The sequence below is a fragment of the Oryzias latipes genome, chromosome 3 (assembly GCF_053564925.1).
Source record: "Oryzias latipes strain Hd-rR chromosome 3, Olatipes_Hd-rR_3.1".
Classification (NCBI taxonomy): Eukaryota; Metazoa; Chordata; class Actinopteri; order Beloniformes; family Adrianichthyidae; genus Oryzias; species Oryzias latipes.
Genome location: NC_136239.1, coordinates 28,868,822 through 28,888,623, shown reverse-complemented (window position 1 = coordinate 28,888,623; position 19,802 = coordinate 28,868,822). Strand labels below are relative to the sequence as shown.

The 19,802-nt window shown below is 34.8% G+C and overlaps 1 protein-coding gene across 5 annotated transcripts in view; it reads left to right on the top strand.

Moving 5' to 3' along the window:
* ush2a (Usher syndrome 2A (autosomal recessive, mild)) overlaps window positions 1–19,802 on the top strand; it is a 190,681-nt gene that overhangs the window by 49,320 nt on the left and 121,559 nt on the right. For all 5 annotated transcript variants that reach the window (XM_078945239.1, XM_023953554.2, XM_078945241.1 and 2 more), the window contains exons 23-29: window positions 258–381; window positions 563–710; window positions 1,724–2,005; window positions 3,672–3,847; window positions 4,059–4,206; window positions 9,682–9,788; window positions 10,674–10,797. In XM_078945239.1, coding sequence (XP_078801365.1) covers window positions 258–381; window positions 563–710; window positions 1,724–2,005; window positions 3,672–3,847; window positions 4,059–4,206; window positions 9,682–9,788; window positions 10,674–10,797 — 1,109 coding nt within the window. The remainder of the gene's footprint in view (window positions 1–257; window positions 382–562; window positions 711–1,723; window positions 2,006–3,671; window positions 3,848–4,058; window positions 4,207–9,681; window positions 9,789–10,673; window positions 10,798–19,802) is intronic.

The following is a 19,802-nucleotide window of genomic DNA, read 5'->3' as shown; positions in this document are numbered from 1 at the left end:
GCTGGGAATTTTTTTTGTATTTTCTTTATTCGAATTTTTAGTTTGGACTGCAAGTCGCTTAGGATAAAATTGTTTGCTAAATGACTACATCTAAATTCATTCTACCTGCAAAAGAAAGACCAAATTGCAAGTTCAAATACCACACAGTTTGCATCTATTTCTCTGACATTTTTGCATGATTTTGAACCTTTGAGCACTCATGACTTATGTGGAATTGATTTAAGTAAAAGTGATCTCACACTTTGTACCCCACATAGGTTTGTGTTGTCCACTTCAGAGTCATCGCATGGAACTGACCCTGTGGCTCACTATTCAGGACTATCAACACAGGCTGTAGCAAGTGGTTTAAAGCCTTTCACACTGTACACTGCAATTTTGGATGTAAGTAAAGAAATGAGTAACATATTTAAATGAAAATATTAATATAAAAAAAACTAAAGGTAAAGCAAATTTCTTATTTTAATATTATAAAAAACTTCTTGTCACAGTTTGTAAATATTTCTCATTCCAAATAGATAAGCAACTTCAAAAATAATCTAACAAGTTGTTGCCTTCTCTTCAGGCATGCTCCTCAGGGGGTTGCACTTCTAGCGCACCACTGTCGTTTCTGACTGCTGCGGCTCTGCCACAAAACCAGCCTGCTCCCAGGGTCACCGCTGCTGGACCTCATACCCTCCATGTCTCCTGGGAACCTCCCCGTGAGCCCAATGGTACAACAAACACTTAAACAGCAACAACCAGGTTCATGGAGTGTTTAATGCATACAGATTTACAACAAACTACACACACCTATACGCACACACGTTGCCTCACAGCAAGAAGGAACCCAGTTCAAGTCCCGGCTTGGGGACCTAAAACAGAACACCAATTGGAGACCTTCCTGTGTGGAGTTTGCATGTTCTCCCCGTGCATGCGTGGGTTTTCTCCGGCTTCCTCCCACCATCCAAAAACATGCTTCATAGGTTAATTCAAGTTGTCCTTAGGTGTGAATGTGAGGGTGTGATTTGGGACAGACTGGCGACTTGTACAGGATGTCCCCTGCCTTTGCCCAAAAGTGTCCGCGATAGGCTCCGGCAGCCTTGAGATCCCAAAAGGGACAAAACAGCTTTAGAAATGAATGAAAGAGTACACACACCTACGTTCAGACCCCATCAGATGTACTTACATTGCCAATAATTGGCAATGTATTCATATAAAACTATTAATGTTCTCGTAAAAAGTAAAGAAAAAAAAGACACAAAAAATGTATTCTATACTTACACTGTCTAATTGATTTACTGATATCTTACTTGACAACTTATTTCTGTTAGAGGAGGTATGAGAATCCACCAGTATTGTCATCATCATCATCATCATCACACACACACCTGCATACACTGAGGTAGTGAACTGGAACTGTCTTTTGTAAATCCACAGAGCTTTGTAATGGCTCTAAGGCTGAGTATCAAACAAAGCTCTATGACCTACATTTCTTTTTTTCTTATATAGCTGTTGACTTTTCTTTCTGTTTTTTTTAGTCTTTTTCTTTCCTACACTTTTTTGTTTCAGTTTTAAATCTTTAGTAAAATCTGGTTTATATCTATAATGGTACAATTTTCATCTTGGCAGTACATACCAAAACAAAGTATGTTTTTCTTTCACCATTTAACCTTTCCTTTAGAAATTTTTTTCTTTAACCAATTCTCTTTGGAACTATTTGATTTCTTTTTTTTTCTCTGTATAGGTGTTATCACACGGTATGAGGTCTTTCTTCGTGGCCCAGTAGCCCCTCAGAACCACTCGACTCTTGCTAATCAAAGAAGAGTTTTCTACAGTTCAGGTTGGCTGGATCCAAGTGTATCCCTGGAAAAGATGCAAGTGAATGGAAGCGAAGCATCGTCCCCTGAAAACACGACAGTTATTGGTGGACTGCAAGCTTTTTCGACCTACCAACTGAGAGTTGTGAGCCTCAATAGTGCAGGAAGTGTCACATCAGATTGGACCACAGCGCGTACTGAGGAAGGAGGTTTGTATGTGAGATGATAGGGGTTATGCAATGATATATTATTAGTAATAATAAATTAAATTATTTACAAGAGAGTTGGCCTGCACAATAAATTACAAATTTATCTTTATCTCAATATAAAGCTGTGCAATATGCGTATCACAAAAGACAGCGAAAATGGCAATAAATGGTTCCCCTTAAATGTGCTAAAACAATCTTATCGCAGCTTGAAGTATTTAACGAATCAAATAAATCCCTTTATGCATTTACCAATCAGACTGAGCCCTTTTGTTAGATGCTCGCCTCCTATGTAGGCAAGGGTCATTTAGAGTATAATTTAAGGGATGTTGACTCTTATTTAAATCAAACTGTTGCAGTGAAATGGAAATTATGTTTTTGGTTGTTTTGCTATTTTTTCATGCATCTCAAGTTATATTGTCATCGCAAAATTGATCATTATTATCGCAAATCGCAAGTTTTCTTCATGTTGTGCAGCCCCACAAGAAAGGATCATGTGATGTAAATTTCTAAGTGGGGGTGGGGAACCTCATTAAGGTGTTTGAATTTCAAAGAGATGATATGGCTCATCAAGACTAAATGATTGCCTCCAACATCACTCTAAGCTGTGTGTCTGGATAACAAGCATATGATAACACAATTTTAGATGTGAAATGCCTTCCAGTTTTTTTTGCACATGGAGGTGGTGTTCAGAAGAGAAGGAAACGGCAGTGGTTATGTCTGCTATGAATCACATTTCACAGTACATTTCACAGATAGATGCCATGAAAAGTGGAATAAAGAATCGTTCTCTCTTATCTGTCATGTAATTGTGGCCATCACAACTATAGGATTAAATGACACTCAAATCCATAAAATTCACTTAATGTCCACAAAGTATTGATTTTCACTGTTTCTTATACTCTTAATGAACTTACTCTAATTGGCTCATTTTCAGTCTCTGAAGTAGCAATCAAGGTGGAACTTCAGTAAGAATTTTTCAGTAGTGTTACTCTATTGTGTTTTCAGTGTTGCTGAAAAAAACAAAAGAATTCCTCCTCAACCAAGTTTTCCTTTTTAAAGGCCAGCAACAACTGTGAACTCGTACAGTGGTGAACAGAAGTGTTTCCTAGCCCTGCTGCTCTTCTCGTACCAAATCAAGGAACCAAATCACTTTTTGGCATTTCTCTCTTTCATCCTTCAAGCAACACAGCAAAACTTTTTTTTTTCAGCATTGTTTTTTAATAGAAGTGTTTTTTTTCTTAATCTAATAACACATGATGCATCAGTATTCCATTTATGTGTTCATATTTGAGGTTCCATTTCTTAACACGTTTAAACATTGCTATGAATGACAGTTATATTAATTTCATTAAGGCTTGACGTAAACACTAATTTGAGTTATAAAAAAGTCTGCAGATAAAGTTTAAATTTTTTTTTAAGTTCCTTTTAGAGTAAAAGCTTTTTTAATGTAGCCATACGAACAAATGTTTCCTATTCATTAAACACAGTATAGTCCACATTAGAAATCTTGCGCTTTGAATTGTGTTATTAAAATTGAATGCACTATGAAATAGCCAATGAGTACATTAGAATTAGAAGCATCTTTTGATTGTTTTCTTTTTTTACTTTTATTTTTTGAAAATTGTCTTTAGTTTCATTTCCCCCCGTTTGTGCCTATCTTTTCTAGTCCCAGAGTTTATTGCACCCCCAGAAGTGTCAGCTCTGTCTGCTACAAGCCTTCGAGTGACCTGGAACACTACTGACGGTCAAGGTGTGATTGCCAGAGGAGAGGTAAAGGAGTATCAGGTTAACTTGCTTACTCTGCAGACAACCAATCCCTATGCTCCTCCAATTGTTAGTAAGGTGAGTTCACTCATCTTCTTTTATAAATAATGATTTAAAACATTTAGCCAAAGTTTAATTTACTCCTCTGCTTCACATTGAGGGGCTATGTAGAGTGTAGCTTTCATCATAGCCTGACAACATATTTCATTATGTTTTCTTTATGCCAATTATTTTTCTGTGTCATCTTTCTGTTTCGTTTTTTCCCACCATCCTTGTTTCTGGTTGTCAGGTCTTACACAGGGTGGAACAATCATCACCCCCTATTTATGTAGTGAAAGGTCTGAAGCCTTTTCATATCTACAACTTCACTGTCACTCTCTGCACAAGAAAAGGCTGCATCACCAGTCAGCCAAGCACAGGACTGACTTTACCTGCAGGTAAAACAAAAACTATTTCAAAATATTTGTCTGTGCATCATCAGTCATGCGCCCGTTGAACTTTGCATCGACCTCATTTGTACGAACAAGAAGGATCACTAGTTTGTAAAAGGATACAAAAGGGCTCTCTTTTACTAAAACACTTCAATTATTTTTAAAAAATAGATGAATCCGTTGTTTTCATGATATCCTTCGATGCATTCTATTCATACCCATATTTATATTGTTCTCATGCAGTTAGCGATAACTTACTTCAGTGTGTATATGATTAGTCTAAAAAGCCTGCACAGAAATTTCCGCTGTTTTCTCTTCATCCACTGTTCATGTGCTGAATGAGTGGAGATTTTGCACAAACATGTGACCTTTTAATGCGAATCTCTATTCTGTAGAAATATTCCAACATATGATTTATAATCTTTCATCCCTGTCCTTGTTAACTGTACTCTTTAAAGCAGTATTAAAAAGTTTTGTTTCGGGTTGGGACTTATTGACCATCCTGTGATCTTGTAAGCCAAACTATTTTAAAGGAGAGTAGGTGCAGCAGCATGCACTTTAGTATGCTACAGATGCAGTGATGAATGTAACTTAGGTACTGCGAGGCTATTAGAGCCAGCTAACAGCTGCTGTAAGTGAGCATCCAACATCTGTAATACCTCTGGAATTACACCAAAGCACATGACTAAAGATTAGTGCTCATGGAGGAGGACGTAAGGAGACTGGGAAGAAGAACATGGTCCATGTGTGATGATGCATCTGTAGTTGTTTCCATGTGTGTATCCTCCCACAAAGTTATCGATCACTGAGTAAAGTGAGTGGCTAATCAGGGGCTGATGGTGATGTTTTATGTATCCTACATCCATAACTGCTTGTTCTACAAGATATTCACACAAAGAGACATGCACGCACACACACTCTCACTCTGTAATGCCACTCAACAGAACAGGAACTTTATTGATTTATGCATAATTGGCCTAAGGCCCTTCTTGAGAAAAGAAATATGCATGGCAAGGGATCACGATGTCAATAAGTGGCGTACTTATGTGCGTGGTGTAACTATACGCTAAGAGCCTGTTAAGACATGTCAGTTGCTGTAAAAACAGGAAACACACACACACACACATGCACAGTTGCTCCTGGGAACTGGCCCGTGATTTAGCTGCTTCATTACAATGTCGGCAGCTAAAATTAACCTTTCTGGTGGACTGTTAACCTTGTGGGTGCATGTGTGTGCGTGTGATTTGGCTAACTCACGACAGAGCAAGTGGGTTTCATCAAACTCAATGTGTCCTAATTTAAAATGAAGTTCAGATTATAGAAATTCTGAATAAAGAAACTGGTCATATGTAAAAACCTAAAAAAAGGATGCACCATCGCATCCTTTTAATATTTTGTTAGGCCTAGAAGTTTCATATGGTAGCGATGAATGAATTTTGCTACACATTTACCAGAGAACTTTTTGAAAATGAAATGTCAAATACCATTTTCATTTATCATTTTAATTACGTGACAGAAAGAGCAGTGTTGAGGAAGAAAATGAAAAAGCATTTTGGCAGATTGCTTTTTCCTTTTAATTTTAAATCAAAAAATGCAGCTTCATTTTGAAAATGAAAAAGCATTTCTGGTATTTACTTTTATTTTTAATTATTCTACAGAATCGCTTTCATAATTTCACACATTGCACAACTAAATTTTAAAGTTGATGTCTACATGTGGATGAAGGTTTTCATTATTGACACCTCCCACTCTGTCTTTTAAAATGTCTTTTAGTTATGTTATAATTGATTTTAATTATTTTTTCTTTTCTGTTGTAAGACGACCTTAAGTGTACAGACAGGTGTCTAATTAAATAAAATTTCTATCATTATTATATTATTTCTATCATTATTATATTATTTATCCAAGTGACATCCTAAAGCTCTGTCATGGCACCTAAACTTAGTCTTCTTTCTTGAAACCAGCTTGGATGAGTTTTGACATGTTTTACAGACCTAATCCAATGACATTTTAATTTTCGGTGTTTTAAACACGTTCTTGTGGTATTATTCTGATAATCTCAAAATTATATTTTAGAATATTTATCAAATATTTATTCAAATAGTGGCAAATCAGGAGCAGACAAAAATTGTACATTAAAAAAGAGCTTATTTATGACAAAGAAAATACACTGGGTAGGCCACAAGCTCCCTGTAGCAAGCTCTCAGCCGCAAGGAGGGAAAGTGGGGACGGGGTTTCTCCACCTCAATGGTCCCTCCAACGACTCAAAGGCGAATTTCTAATGAATTACTCCTGCCCTGCAGAAACTGTCCTAGAACACAGGTTTTCTCATTATGCCTAAAAATGGTATAGTCATAATTAAAAGACCACTGGGAATGCTTTTACAATAGATCAAAAGATCATTGTAGTGAGACTTTAAATGCTAAAAGGTGTATTTCGTTTGAAGGCCGTATGAGGCTTTAAGTATCCAAATGTAACCCACACCAACTTGTATTTGTCAAATCGGTAACACTTTATATTAAGATTCCTTAACAAGCTTTGTTAACACATTAACAAGCATTATAAATTAATTTATAGGGTGTTAGTAAGACATTTATTAGTACAATAAGTCTAATAAGGTTTATTAAATTACTTAGTTAACACATTTACAAGCATTATTATTAGGATGTTTTCAAAATGCTAATGATGCATTTACTGATATTATAGGTGCCTAACAAATGTGTCAGTGTTAATAAGCTTAATAGGATTTATTAACAACCTTTGTTAACAAATTAAGAAGTATTATTATTGTTTGGGGTTCTAGTAAGATATTTATTAGCATTATAGACGCCTGACACAAGCCTAAGTGTTCATAAGCTTAATAAGTTTTATTAACTAACGTAACAAATTAATAGGCTTTATTAATGTGTTAGATGCTAGTAAGATATTTATTAGCATTATAGATGTCTTGCAAATACCTGAAAGTGTTAATAAGATTTATTAACATCTACAGTCAGACCATTGTCTTCTAAATCCATATTACTAAACTGCTTATAAGCTTTACAAATGTATTAATTAACTTTGTTAATAGTTTATTAATTGTTTTGCAGCACCTCATCTAAAGTGTGGACGTTTTTTAGCACAAACAACCACAAAGCATAAAGATTTTAAAAAGAACTTTATGACATTAAAACAGACTAAACATACACAAATTGTTCTGTAAAAGATATATAAAAATTTAATTCAGACAAATAAATTTTTTTTAAAACATATATACTGTTGTTGGATGACTAGCATCATAGCTAATAAGGATAAACTATTAGCATCTATCCTGAGTGAAACATTCATTGCAAATCCCATCACCAGGAGACAGTTCTCTGTATTCAATGCCAACTGGATTCAACCACTGTTGCCTTGCTTCAAAGTCCACAAGAAAGTTACACAAGCCAGTAATTTTTGAAGAACGAAGACAATAAACCTACAGGAGCCATGCTAAAGCTAACACGCTAACGACCGACCGGTGCAGAATCAAAGATGGGCAGGGCTTTTTTCGTCACCTGTGTGAAAGCAATGTCTAAGAGGCCATTCAATTGGCTGAAAGTGAGCACGCCTGTTTTGCTGATGAGTTTGATTGACAGATTCCTTAGCCAATGGTGACATTAGTTAACCTGCCCATCTTTGATTCAAAATCAAAGATGGGCAGGTTAGCGTGTTAGCTTTAGCATGGCTCCTGTAGGTTTATTGTCTTCGTTCTTCAAAAATGACTGGCTTGTGTAACTTTCTTGTGGACTTTGAAGCAAGGCAACAGTGGTTGAATGCAGTTGGCATTGAATGCAGAGAACTGTCTCCTGGTGATGGGATTTGCAATGAATGTTTCACTCAGGATAGATGCTAATATTTTATCCTTTTTAGCTATGATGCTAGTCATCCAACAACAGTATATATGTTTTTTTTAAAAAAATTATTTGTCTGAATTGAATTTTTATATATCTTTTACAGAACGATTTGTGTATGTTTAGTCTGTTTTAATGTCATAAAGTTCTTTTTGCAATCTTTATGCTTTGTGGTTGTTTGTGGTAAAAAACGTCCACACTTTAGATGGGTGCTGCAAAACAATTAATAAACTATTAACAAAGTTAATTAATACATTTGTAAAGCTTATAAGCAGTTTAGTAATATGGATTTAGAAGACAATGGTCTGACTGTAGATGTTAATAAATCTTATTAACACTTTCAGGTATTTGCAAGACATCTATAATGCTAATAAATATCTTCCTAGCATCTGACACATTAATAAAGCCAAATAATTTGTTACGTTAGTTAATAAAACTAATTAAGCTTATGAACACTTAGGCTTGTGTCAGGCGTCTGTAATGCTAATAAATATCTTACTAGAACCCTAAACAATAATAATACTTCTTAATTTGTTAACAAAGGTTGTTAATAAATCTTATTAAGCTTATCAACACTGACACATTTGTTAGGCACCTATAATATCAGTAAATGCATCACTAGCATTTTGAAAAATCCTAATAATAATGCTTGTAAATGTGTTAACTAAGTAATTTAATAAACCTTATTAGACTTATTGTACTAATAAATGTCTTACTAACACCCTATAAATTAATTTATAATGCTTGTTAATGTGTTAACAAAGCTTGTTAAAGAATCTTAATATAAAGTGTTACCGTCAAATCTAATAATCCCCAAAAGGGTAATTTTGTTTTTATAATGTCTAAAATGCCTCACTTCTTTCATTTTAGTTCACATAACCCATGTTTGTGTGACATTTTAGTCAATGTTCCTAATGTCCCTGTAGCCCAATATCAATAGACTGGTAAGCTATTGATTTGCAGTAATTTATGGTTTTATGTGCCAAGATGAAGCACCTAAGAAGAACAGTCCAGTTCTCTTTTAAGAGCTCTATTACAACTAACACCAAAGATGGTCTTCTTGTGTCACTAAAAGCTGATTTGCCTCTGCAGACCATTTAGAGGATTACTGAAACTCAGGCAGAAACACATGGATGGAAAAACCCTTAATGCACATGCATCTTTCCCGCCTTTACATCACTCCATCACTCACTGGGGTTTCTCCTCCATTATTTCATAGCATCTCTCCCTATATCAAATGGTTTTCAGTTGATATATATATGGTGAACCATAAATATACAGCTTTACAACATCTTAGTTTTTTGGAAAAAGATATTTAATTCAACATTTGCGAGCTTAATGAAGGCTGTAATTAAAGACTTTATTTTTGCCCAATCTGCACATGGTTTGCATCATTTAGATAAAAACAATTTGTGAAACAAAATAATGCAAAAATAGAACTGTAGACAGAATTTTATAACTTGAAATGTTGATTGTTGCAAAACTAACTTATGCAGAGGTATTTTAGTTACACTGAGGAAAGAAGAATGTATTAAGAGGAAAATTGTATTTCTTCTCAGCAATAATGTGTTTCTGTTTTTATTTAATGGAATATTGTTTATCCTTCCAGCACCAACAAACCTGTTTTCACCACGATTACGTCCTGTAAATGAAAGCACTATTCACATAACCTGGGATCCCCCAGGAAAGCTGAATGGACCAAGCCCAATTTATCAGGTGACATTATTAAAGTACAATTTTTTGTTTGTTTTTGTTTTTTACATGTGTGTTTCTGGTTTCCAGAAAAGAAGCTATGCTAATTAGATTTTTAGCAGTTTATTTTCACAATTGATTAGCTACAATCAGAGTGGTGTATATTTTGCAACAATCAAAGTTTTTTCTAATATTGGGATTTCAATAAAACCAAAGTAAAAAACAACATTCTCTCATTTTTAAATAGTTTTTTATTTGTAGGTTGATGTCATGAAGTAATCTGCACATTCATCAGTCACAACCTTTATATTGTTCTCTTATGTAATGAGATTTATTTTATATGTATATTTAAATTTGTAAATTTTTACAGTAAGGCAGTGATGCTTCTTTTTTGAGTAAAGCTCAGCTTATCTAAATGTGCCACTGTTAGAGATTTGAAATCACTGTTTAATTGAATTCCTGCTAAAACAAAACATCATACTTATCAAGCTGGACTACTGGAGAGAAAGCATTTATAGAGCAATTTCAGAGCCAATGTTTGTGCTTCTATGACTGAAGAAGTGTTACCCAAAAAAGTAATACACACATACACCTGCACACTATAGCAAACCCAATATTAAAATACTTTATGAAAACCAAATGTGTAAAGTCTGCTTCTGTGTACAAAACAAAGTCAGTAAAGGTTGGATGTTTGGTATATTAGAACTTGACTGAGCTTTCACCTCAACCCAAATAAACAGCATTGGACTGACATCCAGAAAACATTCAAAATGTGTGCCCTCTTTCAGTCCAAGCCGAGAGGCAGCACATTTTAATACAAAAAATACATCAAAACAAACATTATTAAAACCATATACATCCTAAAAAGCAGTTGCACATTATTGTTTTCATTATTGTTTCCTTTTGAAGGTGGAAAGGACAGATGTGTCTCTCTCCGACCCTCAGCAAAGAGTTGTTAGAGGAACCAGATTTCCGGGGAATGGTTATTACCAATTTCCAAGTAACATTCTGCCAAACAACACTGACTTTACAGGTAAGACAAAAAAAGTCCTCGTTTTGCTATTACATTTCGCTACTTTGTAAATTTTATTTATCCCATTTTGTCAGTAAAGGCACTGGGTTTACAAGATCTTATTTGCATGATGGTTTGAATTTGTATAAAAATAGAAAATTAATTCACATATTTGTATTTGTTTACCTTCAGGAGCACGTACAAACCGTTGCATACCACTAATGCTTTTTTGTAGAGGTGTATATTTGCCACCTAAGACATACAATGTTTAGATTTTATAAAGTTAATTCCAACTGAATTCTTCCAGGCATTTTTTAATTACTTACAAATGAAGTTGGTAAAGTACTTTATTTTGTGCAAGACTTTGTTGTATTGTGCACAAATGATACTCAACTGCTGAATTGAAGGAACCACATTGTCTTTCTACATTAACAGTCTCAATTTTTTTCACTCAAGTATATTAACCGTTGCTCACAAGTGTTTTTGTGGAACTGCATTGCAGTCTCTCAGTTAACTAGTGACATTTCTTTAGAATGACTTCTCCAGTCATCTTAAAGGACAATTATCTTTCTGTTTACAAGCATCATTAGTGGGTTGAGCTGCACAGCCAAACATGTTCTGCTTCATCTGAGAACATCACCCAGTCTGACGCTCATAATTAATGACTGCTGATAGTAATCAGTGGGATTTGAGCATGCAGAGCTCGTTGACGCCACTTCAGATTGCTTTATTGTCCAGGACAAGTTGTGGTAGCAGTAATGCTTGCATTTGTGGACATAAAGTTTGAAGCTTGATGACAGACACAGTAGTCTTTCCAAGATTTGAAATAAAAAGTGATTTACACCTTTGTGCTGGTAACATTTTAAAACCGGTGACATTTTTGATGTATTGAGGTTGAAATTATATATGTAATATTAATGGGCCAATAATGCATTCTAATTGGTCCACCATTCCTCTCTTTAACGGCCATGTTGTCATGGCTTTTCTCCATCCTGTATTGTACATTTTTATCATTTAGTTCTCTTGTTATATCAGCTTAAAATAACAAGAAAAGAATCTTAAGACTGATCATTTTCAGAGTGTCTGACAGTCTTTGTTCATTTTTGTGTCTTTGATCCTCAAATGATCAGTTTGTTCTATATGTCTAGTTTGAATCTGTATCCTGTTTTAAAGTGATAACTGGAGGAGCTAAAACCTTGCATGCATACTACAATTTTTTAAGTTTTTCATAGGAGACACAATTGTCAATTGTCAATACAAGGTATTTTCATGTGAATACTACATCTCTGAACATTATTATAATCAGCCATACTGCACTCTGTTTTTTTTTTGTTTCAACAAACAGCCAGTATAATTCAATATAATATAATTTAGCTAAAAGTTGATTCAAAGAAGTGTTATAAATATAAAACATAGCTCATAATTCTTTCAAAAGTTAGTCAAACTCCTTTCTTGTGAAACATCAAGTGGTCTGTTTGCTGGTTTGATTGTTTCCCTTCTGTCTACTCTTAGTTCTTGGTTTAAAATCAATAGACTCCCCTCCAGCACAAAGGTATATAGATTGTTCTGAGCATCACTAGCAAATAGATTATGATTTTTGATATTGAAGGATGTTTTGCATCCCCTAAACTCTCCTCCACAAAGGATAATGGATCAGACAATCACTTTCAGACCGGATCTATTCTGGACCATCAATGTGTCGGCAGTCCTCAAACCATCATCTTTTTACAACCATCAATACTAATAGCATCATCTACAGACAATTATTCCCATCGAAGCTCACGGAACAGCGAACAAATCAAAGCCAAATTGGATTATGAATGTAATGCAGTGTAATGCCCCCTTGAGAGTTAATTGATCGCAGAGGAAAGAATCGTCAATCGTTGATATACTGTAGAAACCTTGTGACTCTAGCAATGACAACCACGCAATTTCTTTATTTACTGAATTATCACTAATTTTGTCCAGCTTGGCTTTATAGAGATCCAATGTGCTCTCAGTTATACAAAGTTTTTATTATTTATTTTTATTTTAAGTAAAACATGTACTTTATTATCGGAGTTTCATTTTTTAAACCTAGGAGACACTGCAGGCTGCATCATATCTCTACAGACCTAAATGACCTTTCTGAAATCCAAATTCTAATCGTATTTACTTTTTAACAAAATGGACTATCACATAAATCTAAATAATTTCTTGTTTTTTGGAGGTTCCTAATGCTTGCATTCTCATTTTCGGAAGCTTTCAATTAAGGACACATCCTTGAGTTGGGTCAATATTCTGCATGGTAAATCTGTCTTTTTACCATATGAAATTGAATGATACCTGCCCTTTCACCTGTCGTTTAATGGCCACTTTACTAAAATTATTTTTGGCCAAATAGGTTATTTTCTATGTGCAATTACTGTGATATGAGTGCATGTTTCCATAAATGAAGACTGTTTGCTTGTCTTTAAAGATGCTTTCTAATGCCTAATGAGGGTGCTTAGGGTCAAGATTGGACACACTGATTCTTAGTTTAGATAAAACAAGATTAGAACTATATGTAATTGTGTTGTAATATAAATACCAGTAAGTGGTTGTTTCCATAAATGTATGTTAGTTCATTTATCTTTTTTATGATGGTTTAGTGTCTAAAATCCTGTATTTCATATTCTTCAAGTGTTCACGTAAGAGCTACTACCTGCATGTCATATAAGACTGACATACGCTATATCATCAATATTTGACCAAATGCAAAGGAAATGGGTCGAATAGATTATATACACCACACTCCTTGTGCATTTAAATTGACTGAACGAAATGCACCAAAATGGGGATGGTGTCCTACTTACATTTATGTTTATCCAAATGTAGTTTCTCAGCCCACCAGTAATGAAGAAGAATGACACTTTGCTGAAATATTTTCCAAAAAAATGAGAGAACAAATAGATTTGAATATTTTCCAGACTCCTCTAATACAGTACATTGCAGTGCAGAAGCTGAGCAGGAAAGAGGGAAATGTTAAATTATATAAATTATTTTCCTTAATTAATATGATTGATTGCTTGGCTTTGACGTGGAGAGGAGAGGGGGAGAATTGTGTGAAGACAAAGTTTGCGCAGACATCATTAGTTTTTCCCCATTTAAAGATTAATCAGAAGAGGCTGGGCTCTTTAATTTTGTCATTTGTATATTTAATGGGCTGCTGCAGAATCTATGGGTGTAATTAGCTAGCTGCCGCGCTCTCATTAATACGCCAGGCTCTGATTAATGCCAGCAGAGAACTAACATGACTGGAGTTATTCAGGTTATGTTATGAAGATGATTGCACACAACCTCTGCTGTTTACTGAGAGAAAAAGAGGGAAAACAATGGCCACAAATTAGCCCCGCCTAATAAATACCTCTTTGCTTTGAGGTGCAAATGGATCAGTATTTTCACGTTAATGTAAAATTTTATGGAGTACAACAAATTATTTCTGATGTACAATATGTATTCCTAAATATATATAACTATAGTCACATATATTTTATTAGTTATTAATTATAACCAGTCGTTATCACTTAACCTAATTTTCACATTGGTTGGAAAATGTTTTTCACTGTGTTTGTAGTATTACGGTACTCAAAGACCAACTCCAGTTGTCATTTAATTATTAATTATAATGCCCCAAAAAAATGTAATTTTATAGGAAATAGCTTCTGCAGAGGGTCAGTACTTCTTTAAAAATTTGGGACTCAGTTGTTGGTGGTACTGTTGGTGTGGAGCAACCCTTCCCTCCATCCCGTTGCTGAGAGCTTGAGGCAAGAAGCCTGTGGCCCGCCAAGCATTTTTTCTACATCAAAAATACACCCCCTTCCAACAGTATTTTTTCGTTTGTTCCTGTTTCTCAACCATTTGAATTAAGAAAAACTCAGAAATGTTATTTTAAGCTCAAATTTCTGTAGCCGAGAACTCTAAACTGTGACAGTGAACGTTAGCACCTCATTGGTTGATTAACATAAATGTTTTAATGCATCAATACAATCTATCCACCTGCCAGGAAAGAAATACCTGTAGTAATGCAGAAATTTAAGGACAATAAAATAAAATAAAATCAAAATGATACTCACTCTCCACAGTTGTCATGCATAGAAAAAGCCTAAATTGTGGGTAATGTTGATTTCTGATCATCATTTTGTTTGTACCCAAATCAGTGGTGTACGGGTTGAAGAGACTAAGATTAGTTTTGATTGAAATAGTTTAACTGGTGATGAACTAAGAAAAAAAAAGGTGATGACAGGAAACATTTATGTTCTTTAGCCCCCCATTATATTTATAAATAACAGAAAGTTGTCTTTCTCAGTAAAACACAATTTAAAACATGAGGACATTAAATAGAATAGAATAGAATAGAATAGAATAGAATAGAATAGAATAGAATAGAATAGAATAGAATAGAATAGAATAGAATAGAATAGAATAGAATAAAATAGAATAGAATAGAACAGAATAGAATAGAATAGAACAGAATAGAAGACTTTATTAATTCCACGATGGGAAATTCCTTTTGTCAGCACAGAAAAAAGACATCCGAAAAACAGCAAAGTGACATACAGCAGGTAGTGTAAAGTGACCAAAAGATTTTCGGTTTAGCAGTGCAGTATCCAAGTTAAATTTGATAAAAACAATTGAATAGGTAAGGCACACACCTAAAAACAGCCGTTATGAGAACAAAAAAACAAAACAAAAAAAAAACTGAGAAACAACAACAACTGCAACAATAAGTATATAAATAAAAGAATGAATGAATGAAAAAGGGCGCAGAGTGTATTTGATTGTACTGCATGTGAGACAGAGTCCCCTGTCATGGTGCATGCACAGGTTGTGTGTTGATGGCTTTAAAGTGGTTGTCAGTGTAAAGTAGCACAAGTCCTGTGGGGAAATCTGTAGGAAGTAATGCTTAGCATGAGGAGTGTCACTAGGTGCTTTACATTTGACGTACGTGGCCAACACCTTGTCTATCAAAAAGAATCGCAGACTCATGCAAGTAAATAGCACAGAGGAGGTTCTGTGGCTTAGGAGCTGGGAAGGTAGCCTTTGCTTTGACCCTTTCAACAATATATTGAGACTCCTGGTATTTTTTAGACCTTTCTTTGAGGGTCAATGTTAGATAAAAAAAAATGATTCATGGGATGCTGATACAAATATTTATTGTTGTGTACAAGTTGTTTATATTTGTAGACTCTTATGAATAATAGTTTGTATGTCATGCATATATTTATAGGTTTAAATGTAATTGAAAAAATGAACATGCTAGTTTGGATATAGTGCGGTAAATATTTACCAGAAAAACATTTTTAAAAAGTATCTTTTTTTACTTGGAATACTTTCTGTTTTATAACAGATGGGGTGATAGCAGAACTTAAAGAAAAACAAACACATGTTGTATCTTAAATATATGTTTGAGTTCATCTGAAATCATATTGGACTCTAACGCTCATAAACTGCGCTTACTTAGTTACTTCCTACTGAATAAAAGATAGATAGAAAGGTCCCCCATTGATGTTCTGTTTCAGGTCCCCCAGCCGGGACTTGAACCGGGGGCCTTCTTGCTGTAAGGCAAGAGCGCTAACCACTGCGCCCTTGCAGCCTAAGTAATAAATTGAGAAATTAAACTAAATAACTCTTTCAAACATTTGTGAGCATAAGATTTTGGAGTTAACCTCCCTTTATCTCCTGAACTTTCACCCCGCCATCAATATCAGGATTCAAATTCTTTGCAGAAACACAGTTTACTGTCATTCAAGTGTGCAAAACACAATGAAATGTCCAAGAATCTTTTCCTGGTTTGCTGCCTGAATTTTGTGGCAACACTTGCCTTCTCTCTGACCTTTAATGGTCAGTGACCAGACTGACATCACATGACCAGTTCATTCCAACATTATATATATATATATATATATATATATATATATATATGTATGTATGTGTATATATATATATATATATATATATATATGTATGTATGTATATATATATATATATATATATATATATATATATATATATATATATATATATATATATATATATATATATATATATGTATGTATATATTACATATATTATTATTTTTTTACAGAGGTAAGACACAGAGGAAAAGTGTGAAAAAGGGAAAAGGGGGGGGGGTGTAGAAAAAAAAAGGGAGGTGGAGAAAGTAAGGGGATACAAGTGCCAAGCTGCTAATTTATTCAGCCCCCCTTAAGTTAATACTTTGTAGCGCCACTTTTTGCTGTTATAACAGCTGTAAGTTGCTTGGGGTACGTTTCTATCAGTTTTGCACATCGCCAGACTGAAATTTATGCCCATTCCTCCTTGCAAAACAGCTCAGTCAGGATGGATGGAGAGCATTTGTGAACAGCAGTTTTCAGTGTTTTCCACAGAGTCTCGATTGGATTCAAGTGATTATGGGCCTCTTGGCTGGATCTCTGATCAGTATTTTCCTTGTTTGAGCTGAAACTTTAGACGGACGGCCGGGTCTTCGTAGATTTGCAGTGCGTGTGTCTGATACTCCTTCCATTTCGGTATTATCGCTTGCACAGTGCTCCTTGGGATGTTTAAAGCTTGGGAAATCTTTTTGTATCCAAATCCGGTTTTGAACATCTCCACAACAGTGGAGACCTGCCTGGTGTGTTCCTTGTTCTTCATGATGCTCTTTGCGCTTTAAACGGACCTCTAAGACTATCACAGAGCAGGTGCATTTATACAGAGACTTGATTCCATACGTAATCTATTTATTATCATTAGTCATTAAGATCAATCAGAGATCATTACTAAACATCTGAAGAGAGTTTGCTGCACTGAAAGTAAAGGGGCTGAATAATTTTGCACGCCCAATATTTCAGTTTTTTATTGGTTAAACAAGTTTAAAATATCCAATAAATTTCGTTTTACTTCATGATTGTGTCCCACTTGTTGCTGATTCTTCACAAAAATTACAGTTTTAAATCGTCATGTATGAAGCCTGAAATATGGCAAAAGGTTGAAAAGTTCAAGGGGGCCGAATACTTTCGCAAGGCACTGTAGTTTGCCCCCCCCCCCCCAAAAAAAAGGTTTGGTTGCAACTGAAGCTTACAAAATAAATGAGCCATTTCAGCTGCCAGTCACGTTTTTCATTGACAAATTTGTACCGAGTGGGATTAGTGAAATTGTCTCTCAGTAGTGCTTTATTAAAGCATATTGCAGACAATCAAGGCAGGATTAATCCTATTTATTGTCACTCCAGTAAGCAGCCCTTAAGCTTGTTCGGATTTCAACTGCCAGAAGGAGACTCTTCTTCATGCTGGCGTACCAACTAGTATAAAATAAAAATAAGAAATAGTGGATGTTTTCTGGTACTTTTTTGATAAAGATGAGCAAAAACCTTTTTAAAAGGAATAAAAACACCTATCATATGAATTTTGCATTTAATTTGTAAAATATGTGAATGGAGCTGTTTAATAATACATACATAGAAAAAAAAGTGCTGGTGAGAACCAAGTAGAAGTATTCTGTATGCTAGCAGTAATACAAGGAGAAGGGCAAAAAGGATCCATTAAAGAGAATCAAAGCTGAGAGGGGAAAAGATAAACAATAAACTGATGATGCAAGGAAAGAAAGCATGTTCAGAAAAGGTCAGAGGTGCTCCAAGGGGTAACAGACAGGTCACAAAACAGACTAGGAAGGTTAAAAGCAGGTGGAGGAAAGGAATGACGGTGTTTTTGAGGCAGGAGGAGAGAATGTTAAAGAGGGTTAACGTAATGTCAGGGATCTGTCATGACCTCACTCTGTGGTGACAAGGTCATAAATGTAAATGACACACATGTCCTGGGTGTTCAGAAGTTCAATTTCTAGTTCTACTAATTTCGCAACTTTAGCTGTTTCAAAGGCTGGCAAGTTTTTTAAATCATTGTCAAAACATACATGTCCACTCTTCCTTAACATGTAAAAATAAAAATAACTGTTCTCTAATTATTTCCATTGCCTTGTGCTGAACCCAGATTTTTTTTCAGCCACTCAGATCTTCTTATACTTTTCTCTGTGGAGACAGACACGCTTAACCCTGCATTAAAACAAACCTGTCTGTGTAGTTCTGCGCAGCTAGTAGTGGATTAAGATTCAATCTCCCATCCTCAGTAACATGACAGGATGGAACACTGAATGAATAAATCCTTTTCTGTGTTTCTGAGTGTGTGCTCCAGAATAGAGCTTTGAAAGGAAAAGCTTGGAGTGTATTTGTTGCTCTAAAGACATTTTTTTCTTTTTTTACACTTTCAAGACCAAATGCAATGATTCAGTTCTTATTCTGAATGTATAAACTATACATGGCCTACACAGTGGGGCAAAAAAGGATTTGTCCATTACCAAATCTACAAGTTGTCCCCCTTAAAAAGATGAGAGATGTTTGTAATGTTCTTTATAGATACACTTCAATTGTGATAGACAAAATGGAAAAAAAGGAAAGGAAAGGGAAAACAAGACGATGAAAACGTTTCAAAACAAAACAGAGAAATTTCAAAAAATACAACAAAAAAGTACAATAAGGGTGACAGTGAGTTTAAGAGTATTTGAAAGTTTCATTTAAGGTCTTTTAATACAGTAATGTGTTGTAGTGTTTTTTTTTTTCAAAAGACAATGCATTGTCTTTTTACAATTGATTTTAGAATGTACAAATGTAAGTCCCTGGCTTTGGGAGATAAAAGAAAGAGATTACAAGCAAAACCTGTTAAAAGAGTGGAAGTATGCCTACCCACTAAACCCAATTTTCAGATGTTCTTGTTTTCCCTGAAGGATCTTAGTGATAAGATTAGCTAAGATCAATGAACCATACCAAAAGTGCAAAAGTAAGATTGAAGAGAAAAAGTAAAAAGTAAATTTTGACTGTGTTATAAAGAGCTGGTGAGCATGTTTGGAAATCTATTCCAGTCCTTTTTTTTCATTTAGATGTTTCTGTTTTTTGCTTTTTGTTTTTTCAATTGTGTTATTGGCTTAAATAATGTCATATTTCATAAATTTTATACTGT